The 13,999-nt window shown below is 43.3% G+C and overlaps 1 protein-coding gene across 1 annotated transcript in view; it reads left to right on the top strand.

Moving 5' to 3' along the window:
- The window catches only part of LOC146186559 (uncharacterized), a 111,695-nt gene extending 98,272 nt beyond the window's left edge, over positions 1-13,423 (top strand). The window contains exons 7-8 of the mRNA XM_084607264.1: positions 11,300-11,454; positions 12,753-13,423. Coding sequence (XP_084463390.1) covers positions 11,300-11,454; positions 12,753-12,911 — 314 coding nt within the window. The 3' untranslated portion in view covers positions 12,912-13,423. The remainder of the gene's footprint in view (positions 1-11,299; positions 11,455-12,752) is intronic.
- The last annotated feature ends 576 nt before the right edge of the window (positions 13,424-13,999 follow it).

The following is a 13,999-nucleotide window of genomic DNA, read 5'->3' as shown; positions in this document are numbered from 1 at the left end:
AGCTTCCACTTCATCTAATCCTTGGCAAGGATGTCCTATGCGTGCTGGTGATGCGTCTGCCAGTCATCAATGCTATCTCGAATATTACTGCGAATATTTATTCTGAGTACGGAACAACTATTCGGTTCACATACGGTGCGATTATTGAAGGCATTGCTTCGCCCTGAAGACCAGAAATAAAGTCAAAAGTAGGAAATGTTTCTGTATGAGCGCAAAAAAGATCCTCCTCAATAAGCAAACCATGAAAGCATGCATTATACCATCGGCAATCTTTTGTCGCGTGAGCGGTAGATTTCGCTCCACTTAGTGGAGTATTGACCGGTGCTGCGCACTTACCAAGTGTATAGTGGCAAATATTTTGGTACGTTAGAAGTTTTCTTGAGCATTTTTAATTTATACTGCAAGAAAAAAGGATTGACAGGGGTAAGGAGGTTAGTCCTCATGGGGACCAACCGCAAGGGTATAAACACTTAGTCTCCAAAATACAAAGGCAAGATGAGTAGCGGTTGTTGCTTGCAGATGTTCCACAAGAGGTGATCACTGAAAATGATCCTAAGGAGAGCAAATATTACGGCCTCAAGAATAATTGTTGACCCATTAAAACAACTTTCAAAGGATTAACCATTAAACCACTGAGAAGCACCTTTTAATCCACCGGCTGGTCACCTTCGCCTGCGCCAGACATGATATACTCGGACTACATTCTTTAGAGTCACCCTTTCCGGTACAAAAGACAGTTTTTAAGAGAATATACAGTAGAAACATTTTAGAACAGCAAGAACTGGGAAACCGAAACTGCAAGTACCAGCTAGTGACGTCACTACCAACCAATTTATCATCTCCCGGATACATGGCAACAAATTCGATCATGCGTGCGTTGGTTAGCGAACTAACGGCTGTAGTTTACAGCTGGAGTCATTATTTATGTGAAAGGCTACAAGGGAGCTCAGACTTTTATCCTGTAGCAAGCAAAGAGCAAATAAAGCCCGTGCATCCAGTGACTTCACGCACTCGAGGTTACCCGTAAAATTCTCCGTGACTGATGTCACAAAATTGCGAAATTTGAAATAATTTGCTTATTAACAAAGCGATGACCTGCTGCAGAATTTGGCACTAATGTCCAGCAAACTAAGGAGAATATATTATAGTTGTTTCATTTCGCACCGGTGAATATGTATTTTGTTTCTTCCTGAGTCGGCAGTAGACATACTTGTATCCATTTTGGGATCCACGACTAGCCTCTGGCTAAGGATCCTTCAGTGTCTGATGTAATCCCTTGTCTACTTTGAAATAAAGAAAAGAAAAAGAAAAGAACGTACAGTGTAAGTTTCAGTAAAACCTGGGTTAGCAAAACACCGGAGTTCGCTTTTAAAGTGACAAAACACTAACGAAAAATTAATCGCATTATAGTTGAAATGAAAATACCTTACACTACAATAACCAAGAGACTACGACTTAAATTATACACTGAAAATCGCATAAAACGACTGACGCGACCTCTTGCGGCGAAACGCTCTCACTATCACTTTAGTACCCCACGTGATCATATATAGGGGAGAAAAGTCACCTATTTCCTTAAGCGAGCAGTGTTCTTTAGTATTTGAACAGTTTTCTCGTTGTTTTATTATATTTTGCGCTCTTTCCAGTGCTCCTGTCAATAAAAACCACCCTCGTTTTGCATCACTTTGATCTGCTTTAAGCGTCTGTCACTAGATGATGCCACAATGTTTTGAATTCCTTGGATGAAGCGGTGACCATGGTCCACTGAAACTTTCGTTGCCGAGGTGTACGTTCCTGTGTAGTAAAAGCCTTGGGTGTGGAAACTAAAATGGACGCTACTCTGCACTAAGAAATGTCTGATTATAATTACTCTGCGAAGGTCTTGTAAAAGATCGCAGTATCAATAAATAAATAAAATAAAAAAAATAATGTCTGGCGGTTATATGTACACCCTTTGTCAAAAGTTTAGAGCCCAAGGGGTCTGTTTCTAATCCGTCTAGTGGCGCCTTTTTAGCATCCGTGGAAGTTGTTAACCTTGGAGAGGTTAGGACAAAAATTCTTCTTACCTTCAGTGAAGTTGTAACTCTGAGAATGCATAACGAACCGCACGGTGTGGCTCAAAAGCAAACCCCCAGGGCTCTAAACTTTTGACAAAGACTGTACATTACTTCTCGGCACATCACATTTGCCAACGTGCAATCGTCATCGCTTATGGTTTCCAGCAGCGGTATACATAAAGTCGGGAGCATGCACTGATCGAAACATTCTATGTAAAATGTTTTTAAGTTGTTCCTAACTGAATGTTGCTATGCAATCCTCCACTATAGACAACAAGCTTTCCGTTGCAACAAAATATTCAACGCTCAAATTGTAGCGTTCTGTCCCTTTGCGTTAGGCTTAGCTGCAGTGAGTGCCATGAGGGCCAAAAGGAAAAGAAAATAATATATATATATATATATATATATATATATATATATATATATATATATATATATATATATATATATATATATATATGCAATATAAATATATACTACAAAAGGGAATACGTGATGCCTTATCTGCCGTCAAAAGGTCAAGTGGCAGAACGTCACATGTGTCATATCATGTCAAAATATGTTATGAGATTAAGGTGGAAATGAAAAGGTCTTGCCAATATAGCAAATATAGATGGCTACAATATCAGACAAAATAGGCCTTAAAATTTTAATTTGCCTTCGAAAATCACATAAAAACCACTGAAGTGCCGTCTAGTGGGGAAACTATTACTGTAGTACCCCATTTGACTACATGTCTGCAAAATATCACTCATTTTCTAAAATGCACACTTTTTTTTTCTTGGAGTGCTTGTCATATTTTATTATACTGTGCGCTCCTCCCAGTGCGTTCCTAAATGAAATCCACTCTTCCTTCATTTCATTCATTCATAAAAATTTTATTCATAAGACTGACCTGAGGACTAGAGGGGAAGAGGGTGGGTTAGGTGAGGTTGAGGGCGCCAGACTCCGACATGAAGTCTAGCAGGGCACTAAGCTTGCGCTTGGCGTCGGTACTGGCGGCTGTCCAGTCCTCGTAAGTCTGAATGTGGGGAGCAGATAGGACCTGTCCTGGCACTCCTAGCCTCCGCGCCCGCTACACATCTGCTCTTCCCTTCGCATAGCGAGCAGTATGCTTTCAGATTTCGTCCCTAGATGGCGCCACAGGGTTTCAAATTGCGCTGATGAAGCAGTGATACTGCCAGTAAACTTACATAGACGAGGCGTACGTTACTGTGCCGCAAAAGGCTTGAGTGTAAAAACTGAAAAGGATGCTAGTCTACGCTAAAAGCGTCTTATACTGTTTGGCGAGTGAAATTTATATATATATTTTTTTCGGTACGTCTTTTCCGTAGACCATCTATCATCGTCATGGCCGCTGCTAAGGTTTTCAGCATTGGGCTATATAAGCACGAGCGAATGCACTAATAAAAAAACATTCTTGATGAGAATTTTCTACAGCGCTTAGAACCGCTGGGAATCGAACAACTTTAGTCTAAATATTAATTTATCTTTAATCTTTAGACGGCGACCGAACAGGTTGATTGGTTGGTACATGGGGTAGTGAAGCTTTCGTTTCGATAAAATTAGTAAGCAAATAATGTATTCATTAAATTTTAACAGTAATTTTGTTAACACCGCCTTGATTATTATCCACAGCGTTGGGCTTTTGCCAAACAGCTGGAATGTCTAAGATACCACCCCTGTATACGTCAACAGAACGACAATGCTCGTTTAGTAAAGGAAGCGTTGCCTATAATAAGCGAAGTGCAAAAGTGAAACAAGGTTTCGTTTTTATAGGCAGGCAACTCGGCAACCTGATGCGACGATCATGCGTAACCAGTGGCCATTTTGTCGTAATATTATTTGCGATTATAGCTTTTCCGAATGATGGCTCTTCTGAAGAAGAACCATCATTCGGAAAAGCTGATGACATTCCCAGTTGATGAAAGGGTTGATGACATTCCCAGTTCCTTGCGAAAGTGCTTTTGCTGCCGGGTTTTTATTTTTCTGCTTCGCGGACCTTTATTGGGTGGATGTATATGAGAAAAAAGTGTGGCATATCAGTATTGTAAGGTTAGGTGGGTGGGTGGTGGATGACACATTGGGAGGGTGACGACGGAATAAGATTGGAAGGTGGATAGAGGGTGGCGGTGGGTGTATGGGCAGCCCCCAAACTAGTGGCGTGCTTTGCTGTCAGGACTGGTGGGTGCTGCTTCTGAGAGAATGTTGTGCTGGCAGGCTTCACGGTCATGCTTGGAGATAAACATGAAAAGTACCAGAACGGCAAGCTGGACAGTCTGCAGTGGTTCATTTTGAAGGGTAACCAGCGCGGTAACGAGGGCGTACAAGAGGGCATACAAATACCAAACTAACAAATAAAATAATTACTAAATAAAATGTTCACCAGGACAAAACACATGCTGAACTATACAGCGCTCTATACTGTAACTTTCCAATCAGTAAATGAACGAGACAAATGGAGCTGGCCGCGCATGTTATACGGAAGCAAGAAACAGAAGAGCGCATTAGGAGCAAGAACTAGAACCTGCGAAACTGCTAGGAAAAGCTTGTTCCTTCGCGTGCAGCATAGGAGGCCTGCTTACATACACGTTTTATAACTTTTATCGCTGATATGTTTTCGTTACCTCATGGAACCGATGCCGGTACAGGTAAAATGCTTTGCAGAATTCTAGAGGTACGATCCTACAAAACCACAAGTACAATGCCCTGCAGGGCATGCCAAATGTCCGAACGTTGAGTGATGAATACTGGTATAATAGCGAAAGTCAGGAAGAGCGGTTTCTCATGTCATGCGCAGCATTACCGACAATGAAATTTTGTCACTTTTTTCACAAGCTGTTTCTCATTTATTCAAATAGTCCCCATTTCACCGCACTCATTTTTTTTTCAAACATCGGGGGAGGGAATAGCCTTTTTGTAACTCATTCACACTTGCTAGCCGCGGAGCTTGGGTGACAAATTAGGTCGAAAAGCGATAGTCACCGGTCAGTCACACCTTGCTCAAATGGCTAGTTTTGAGACTGCTAGTTTTGAGACTGAGACGCGAACCGCTAGCCATTCAGCGGGACAGCTCAAGTTAAAGGAAGCTTGTTCCGCATTGGGCAGAATTCTGGACCCAGTATCAGTCAGGATCAACAACGTTCAATCCGAACGGGAGAGATTAGAGAAAGCAGCCCGCGGTTCCTATTTGAAGATTAGAACATCGGTGACAGTCTAGCCTCTCCAAGGTAGCTAGCGAGAAAAAGCATCACGTCCTTTGGTAGTCGAAAGAGGTAATGGGCTTGTAGTGATGAACTGCTGCAACATGGGCATTTGATGTTTCGGAGCATTGGCATGGAATATTAGACTTCACATATACGAACACACTAAACTATGAAAGCGCCATATCAAGCACGCACGCACGCACGCACGCACGCACGCACGCACGCACACACACACACACACACACACACACACACACACACACACACACACACACACACACACACACACACACACACACACACACACACACACACACACACACACACACACACACACACACACACACACACACACACACACACACACACACACGCACGCACACACACACACACACACACACACACACACACACACACACACACACACACACACACACACACACACATACACACACACACACACACACACAGGCGCGCGAGGCGCGCGCGGACACTATTTTTTGTTAGAATTTCCAACCCCATTTGGACAGTTCTCCCGAGTATCAAGCGAGTATCGTGAACATGCTTGTGGAGAGCACGTGAGCAGCGCAACAGCAGCGTGAGTAGTGTGAACACTGCAACCTGACTTTCCTTGCATGTTGCTTATCGCACCACATGAGACAGAGGACGACTGTCTGATGTTTGAACCTACTGAGGACTCATCACAGTGGACATGTAGTTTGGAGTTCGCCTGCTGTTGCCATGGTCATGGGTTCGATTCCGGCCATTGAGACCAAATATCGACGGAGGCGAAATACAAAAAGGCCGCGGGCTGTGCGATGTCAGCGCAACTAAAGAAGCCTATTTGGTTTAAATTAATACGGAGCCCTCTAATACGGCATCCCGCATAGCACGAACGGCCCGGACATTGTAGCACAATCTTCGTGACGTAATAAACCACCGAATGAGAAAGCACATGTCCAATTACGTGAAATGCCGGCAATATTCGGGGCTCGTACCCGAGAGATGGCTCGAAAAATACGTTATCAGCAGCTGCACAGCAATAAAAATAGATGACGTCATCAAGCGGCCGTAAAAAAACTTCGATGCATCAAATGGATGCATGCAGAACTTGGGCCGAAGGAGGCCACCTCCACTTCAAACAATCATATAGATGTCGTTCGCCAATACATACATTTTGCTCGTTTACATCAATGGGGAGCTAGTTTTTCTAACATTCGTATCAGAATTGTGGCACAACCTCTTGTCAACATTCCGGGTTGTTTCAAATACGATTTCTCGTTTCATTTAGCGCACAGGTGCTAGTCAATTTGATGGATAGCTGCCGACAGGGATTCGAACAAAATACACATATACCTGTAATTGAATGCTTTAAAACCTAGGTTTCCGCGAAATGATGGCTCCCAGGCTCCGCGTGAAGCATCTAGTGTTAGTGGAACACGCAAACACACGCATCGAATACAGTGCCAGCAGAAACAAGAAATTCATAACGAAAGCCTTAGTCTGAATCGTTTCACCCGCGTGACTATATTGCTTTCGTGCAATATAAAAATTTGCTTGCATAAAAATTCAAATGCAAGCAAACCTTGAAAAGGCTTTTGTGGAAGAACATATGAATGGTAGCAATTCTGGTTAGAATTGGTTTAGATTTACGATACACCCAAAACACGATATACACCCAAAACACAAAAAACAGCGGGTTTTTTTTTTCTTCAGTATTTCGTGTCATTTGCGCTGCGTTATTGTATTGTAATGAACAGGGAGAAAACGTTTCTCTTTGGCGCCCGAGAAGGATTTTTACTTGCAGTATCCGCTCGTCGTCCTCATCAAACATATCTAAACAAAAACAAAATATGGGGGACACTTAAGTGTCTTGATAGCGTAGGCTATCACCTCACTTATAAAGCCGTACTTTAACCAAGCCCTATGAACCTGCCTACGTGGTTTAGGGGTAGTGTGTTTCCCTCAAAAGGGAAGGGTCCTGGCGGACTGATTCTGATGTCACTCTCCCGCATGAAAGGAAAGGCCCGAGTTGGCAGATCCTGCCAAACGTAACGTCAGACAACTCTAAGCCCAGTTAGTGCTCGGTCAGGTCAGTTACCAGCTACTACCTGCCAGTGCCATGCTAGCAATTTTGCGCTCGCAACGCAAACGCTCCTAACGCCACCAACAACGCCGACACCGAATTTTCTGGTAAACCGGTCCTTTATTGCCGTCGCATTACTATTGCTTCCCGAATAAAAATAAAATGCTGAAGGTTTTGTTCTCCATATCCTCTCGGGATTCCGGCGCAAGCAGTTATACTGTAGCTGCGATTGAATGACCGATTTCTTCTATGATAGCTGTTCTTAATGGCGATAGAGACTGCCGGAATACGGACTGCAAAACTGCAGCTTAAATAGATCCTTTTCGAAAGAAAACACAACGTGTTACACAATACCGCAGGGGCCATACAGCAATCGAACAATGACAACGTCCCTATCGGCGCTGCATATCACGGTACAAAGAAATAGCGAACTCCTGTTCCGTGTCGGAAGCAAACCCGTTACCTTGCGCCTTGGGAGCAAAACAATGCTTGCAACTATTGTTCGTTTGCGCGACCATCCCTAAATTTAGTATCGCAAACAAACAAACAAACAAACAAACAAACAAACAAACAAAAAATAGGGGGAATGCGCTTTTTTTTTTTTCTGTTGGGTGGGCGATAACTCGGTGGCTTTTACAAAGCTGCTGTTTCGCCTAAACTTGGAGGTTGGCGATGAATCAGGGTTTTATTTTAAGGATTTCTACCAAATTTTGTTCTTTCTGTAGTCTTATAGGAAACCAAACTTGTTAGATCTTCCGATTCCCACAAGACAACGGCCATCACTTTGTCAGCTAAACAGCGTACGGATGTGGGGGAATCAGGGGCTTAGTTAATATATGAAGGGAGCCAACTGACACTGACACAAAGGAAATCGTAGCGGATATTTTCTGTTGGTCGATGTGAAATTGTAATGTTAGTGGAGATAATTGGTTAGAAAGTTGAACAAAAAACAGCCATATGCCACCGGTGGGATTTGATCCCACGACATCCGCGAATTTCGCGTCTGGTCAATGCTCTACCGGCTGAGCTACGGCGATAGATCTCCACATTCTATTTTCTTGTATTTACGTTGTTTCTAATTTATAGCCTCGAGAATGTTAGCCAGCGCCATCCTCTGTCTGTCTTTGTTTTTGGTTTTTTTTGCATTCTTTGTCGACAAGAAGTTTGAGTAAAATCCTTTCATTCGGTGCCACTTCGTTTTAGGCTCAGTCACAATGCCCGGTCATAACCATTCACAGTGCCCTGCAGAAAACTGTCTTCGTTTTGATATTTTTTATTTACTTTTTTATGTTCTGAACTGATGATTCTGCGCTGCAATTGGCAGTCCTCGGTCAATATAGCCGTGGAACGCGACGGGAACAACTTCTCCGGGGGCCATCGCTTTATTCATATGCGAAAGCTATACGGTGCTCTATTTGAAGCATTATTTCTATTTTATTTATTGTTTTTTTTTTTACCTGTCTTAAATAAGCACATCAATGGTCTCATTGTAGGCTTCTGTCGTGGCTCTTTGAGCAAGACCAGCCTGAAGCTCATCGTCATTGCCCATCTGGCCATCTTTAAAATGATCAATCATGACGTAACCTGTCGATGCCTAATGACAACATATGATTGCGCAAGAGATGGCGTCGCGCACCACCTAGCTCCAATATCTTTGCGCTTTGAAACTTGGGTACAAAATTGTTTTCAGTACGACCTCGGCGCTGTCGAGTGGCCTGTTCGAGTAAGCAGCGCCTGCAGGGTGTTCTATAGATGCACGGTAGCTTGAACTATAATCAGATCACACTAGTCTTCCTCTCGAAACGGTCTGGCTTCACAAAACATCTTCTGCTTATGCTAAATCGGTACAGTGTTGTAACAGTCTTTTCAAGCTCTCTGGCGCGCAACACCAATTTATAACTCATATTATTATGTATATGACGTTCATTCAACAACATAGCTTGCAGTACGCTGTATTGGGCAAGTTTGAAGTAGTTCATATTGTGACTAGCGCAAAAGAGACAAAAGACCGAAGAAAGAGTATGCGCCATTATAACGAGAGAGAAGAAGAAGACATGGGCGATGCCCGTGTCAGTGCCCGTGTCGTGGAGCACCCATGTCGTCTTTCGTGGCAGCGCCTGTGTCGTCTTCTCTTTCCTCTGTCCTTTGTCTCTTTTGCACTCGTGCACAAGTGAATACAGGTGGCGTCTACAGTACGACTTTTCTTGGTAAGCGTCAGTTTGAAATTTAAGCTTGATATTGTACATTACGGCACACCTTACACAAAACAACCGCACAAAAAAAGATGCTCTGGACTTGGCTAGAGAACTTCAGTTTAAAGGATTAGTCATATGTTTGCAAAAGATGCCTTCTGACATTGTAGGCGTCGGCAAACTCGCACAAGGAGCCCGGTCACGCCTAGCTACAGTCGCCGTTACAGCTTCAGACACAAAGCTCGTTTGCCGTTTATACGTCTTCCATGTGTCACTCTCCTCTGTCGTCACTGCACCTCGTATGACCGGTCAAAATCCAGGTAACACATCCCCTTTGTGTCCGCATTGTCCCGTTGTGACAGATGTGCGACACACCCTTCTCTGTGTCGATTCCTTGGTGGCTTATGTCATACACCGTTGCGCCGCCTGACAAGATAGGATACGCCACTTAGTAGCCTCGTTATACGGCTGTGTTCCCGTGATGGACACCTTGTAATGTGCGCTTGGTCACTTTCCAACACAGTCTAAGCGAAGCAAGGCTTCCCAGCAAACAACGATTCGAACAGCTTAGTCAGGTGATAACAAACAAAGGTCATGATAACAAATAAATAAAAATCTAACTATTTACATATAACAAACGCAGGGTACCATACGCGTAAGACGTTTCTACAACGTTATAACCGTCTACGGCATGCCAAGCCATGTTCAGAAGACAAAGCTTTTCTTGTTTTCGAAATATACTCTGGTCGAAGCAACTGACGATCCACACGTAAAAGTGCACTAAGACAATTTTGAGGTTGTCTTTTAATTGCGGTAACTCGATCTACGCGCGCCAAGCATTCTGACATATTTCGAATCTGTGTGGCGAATTTCTCTGCTGAAATTAGAAAAAAAGAAAAACGTTCCGACTACCATCGTTTTTTTTTTATGTGTTTGTTTTGAACACTCCGCAGAAAGTAGGAGTCCCCCAACGCACGACGTTCGTTTCGGGCAATCGCGTGGCGCTATAGGGAGGGGGTTGAATCTCGAATGGGTCCGGTAGGTCATAAACTTGAAGTAGGTGACACACGATGAAAAAACAACACTTTAATCCGACGTTTCGGCCGGGGTCCGGCCTTTGTCAAGGAATGTTGTCTACATTCCTTGACAAAGGCCGGACCCCGGCCGAAACGTCGGATTAAAGTGTTGTTTTTTCATCGTGTGTCACCTACTTCAAGTTTATATATATATATATATATATATATATATATATATATATATATATATATATATATATATCGATTCCAACAAAATATTTGCATTTTATCCAAAAACCCCAATGATGATTATTTTAGATGCCTTTCCAGATTAGACTATTTTCACCGGTCATTTCCAGAATGATGAGGTCGGGTCTCGCGATGGAAATAGTACGGACGTATTTTCAGTACCGCGGGATTAATTTACGGCTGGTTATCTGCGACTAAAACTGCTCACGACCCCCCCCCCCCCCCCTCCTCAGAAAAAGAAATAGAAAACAAAAGATAGAAGCGAAAACAAAATTTTTCAGAGGACTCTTTAGTCCACCTTTCAGTTCCGTTTTCGCGATGCTTTACAGAAAGCTGGACAGCGTACGTTATTGTTATAGTTCTGTCGCGTTGACAATAACAGCTCCGTATACCACACAAAACAGCGGTTGGCACCGCAAGGACATCTAAGACCAATTCCAGATCGCAGTCATGCAATGCCACTACTTCTTTTTGCTTTTCTTGGATTTTGCAGGAGGTGTGCTTCCCTCCGTTTTGCAAGAGGTCAAGGTGCCCATCGTGAGCAACGAGAAATGCAAGAACATGTTCCTCGCAGCCGGGAGGCATGAGTACATACCCAACATATTCATGTGTGCCGGTTTCGAAGAAGGAGGGAGGGATTCCTGCCAGGTGAGCCTTCCCAGTCTTGAGGTGGCTACAAAAGTCTTCATGGCTTTCTGATATTGCCGGAGTGTTGCGCTGTTCAATCTTCGACAATAAAAGCTATGCCAACAGTGCGCTGTTTACCGCGAGGAACTGCTAATTCAAAATTGTCAGTCTTTGAGAAACACAAAGTCCCTCTGCACCTGGATTACAAGCTGGAATTTATGAGGGATCATCATTTGCGCTACTGGTGACATCTCAAAGCAAAATGTAAAAACGACCACTCTTTGATAATTCAACTTTTCAATGATCAAGACGACAAACAACCAACTGTAAACAGTATGCAGAGTTAGTCGACTGAAATGAAACGTCCATAATCAACCAGTAGGGCTGTGGCAAAAGATTGTGCACAGCTTCGTTCTTACCTATTCTATTTATTTCGTTACAGTACCGGCGATGGCGTCAAACTGAGCATGGCTATCTTCATAAATAAATTCATATCCTTTTTCGTATTTGTGCATAGAACTTTCACACCATAGTCATCATTACCACAGCCAGCCTAATTGTGTTGCCTGCACAATAAAGGCCTCCTCCTTTGACGGAGCAGAGTACGCGTACGGGTACGTCGATGACACTGAAAGGGTTAATCCTTTCCTTCTCCAGCTGGGACCATCTTATCCCTGCTAACATTTTGATATCATCCGCCCACTTAACTCGGCTGGATCAAGCTACGGAGTGAGGTAATAGGTCAATGACAGATGCGTATTTTGGAGTTAGAGTACCGTGAAGGGAATAGCAGTGCAGTCTATAAACGCGACACTATTGCACTGTTACCACTGAATTTAAAGTAATAATTTTTCAGCGCTGTAAGCGCACATATTTTTTTTTTCAAACCTATGCTGGCCCCTTCTTGCGACTATCTGTCACGTCAACGCTGGTTGCCATTCTGAAGAACCTATTACGAATACTTTTAACTAAGATGCATTGACGTGTTATGTTCTTTTTTCCTAAATTCGTATATTTGGCTAGAACGGACAGAAGTCGTGTATTCGGAATGAAAATGCATGTAGAAAAAACAGTAATATTAACCAAGAAAATTTGTGGAGCACTTCTATTCACATAATTAGCCTAAATTGGGGAAGTTTCCGTTTCGCTTGTCATAAGATTGTAAATAGACCACCTAAGACTGAAACAAAGACAATAAAACTATCTGCAAAGCGCAATGAATTCGATAGCATAATCACACTGCAACAGCGAAAGGTCAAATAGGCAGTAAATCACGAACACATAAGCACTTTTCTATATTGTTTTCACGATGTTCCCAGGGTGATTCCGGCGGTCCGCTCCAGATACAGGCCAAAGATGGCCGCTGGTTCCTGGCTGGCATCATATCGTGGGGAATCGGCTGTGCCGAGCCCAACCTGCCTGGTGTCTGCACCCGGATATCGAGGTTCAAGGACTGGATCATCAAGAGCACAACCTGACGTCGATCACCCGACCTGGCGTGTTGCGATCACCCCCTCCACAGTGCCCGTGCATTCCATCGTCCTTCCATTCCGGGTAATCACTGTGTGCCGTGCCCTGTGAAACCAAGTTTAACAGATCCGGCCTGCGACAAGGAGTGAATAGCATGTGGACGCTTTGAAGAGACATATGCGCATCTCCTAACCGTTTTGCGTCACCCAAGGGCATGCGGACTCGGCATGTCAACGCGCACACGAGTCAAAACACGATTCATTTTTTTAGAACTCGTTATATTATACGGACTGCTGGCAGTGACTTTAATGAATGCCTTTTTTGTGAAGTGAGTGACACTGTGAGCTCAGTACTCGGCGTCAGTTTTTTCATTTCTTCCCTGCCTTCTGACCTTTCCAGTGTTGTGACGTTTAACTATACTTCTAAATGCTGCTGCACCACACCATGATGTCGGATACGCACAAACAAGTAAGTAATCCATATGGAAAGTGCCGTGCTAAATCAAGTAAACGACAACTTAATGAACCTAATATAATAAAGGAAATGTTTCGCACTGCTTGTACTAGAGACTGAGCACCTCCAACTTTGTGTTACACCATTGTCACCAGGGCAGTTTCAAGTGGCTGTTGAGTAAAAAACACTCAATATTCTTAAAGTGGGAAGGAGAAAAGGCGGTGGTTCCCTCCAAAGGAGAGATTTTATTTCGATAAGTCACGCTGCACATTCGATTTCTTTTCCCAACAGAACAATCTAAGAAAGTCATGGTTCAGTTGGTACTCTTCCCTGCCTCCCCTTCAATAGTAGCCTGAACTCGACTGAACTCGACTGAACTCGAAGGAGTTGTCATGTTGCTACACAGCAAATGTGGTCGCCTTTGAAGTATTCCAACGAATAACTGTGAGACCGCGCCAGCCACATTAAAGTTACTGACGTGAAAGCATTCAGCCCACATGTTTACTCGAAAATGTTATAACCGTATTTTTTTTTCCTATGAAATATTAATCACTCTGAAAATTGATTTAGTTGTTTTGTAAGAATTGAAAAATTTCAAATAAGTTGCGAGGAAGTGAAAGCGGCAGTATCTGTCTCGCTTCAC

The sequence above is a fragment of the Amblyomma maculatum genome, chromosome 6, assembly GCF_055883805.1.
Source record: "Amblyomma maculatum isolate TAMU_Amacu chromosome 6, ASM5588380v1, whole genome shotgun sequence".
Taxonomy (NCBI): Eukaryota; Metazoa; Arthropoda; class Arachnida; order Ixodida; family Ixodidae; genus Amblyomma; species Amblyomma maculatum.
The sequence above is the reverse complement of the archived record's forward strand: the minus strand, read 5'-3'. Positions and strand labels throughout refer to the sequence as shown.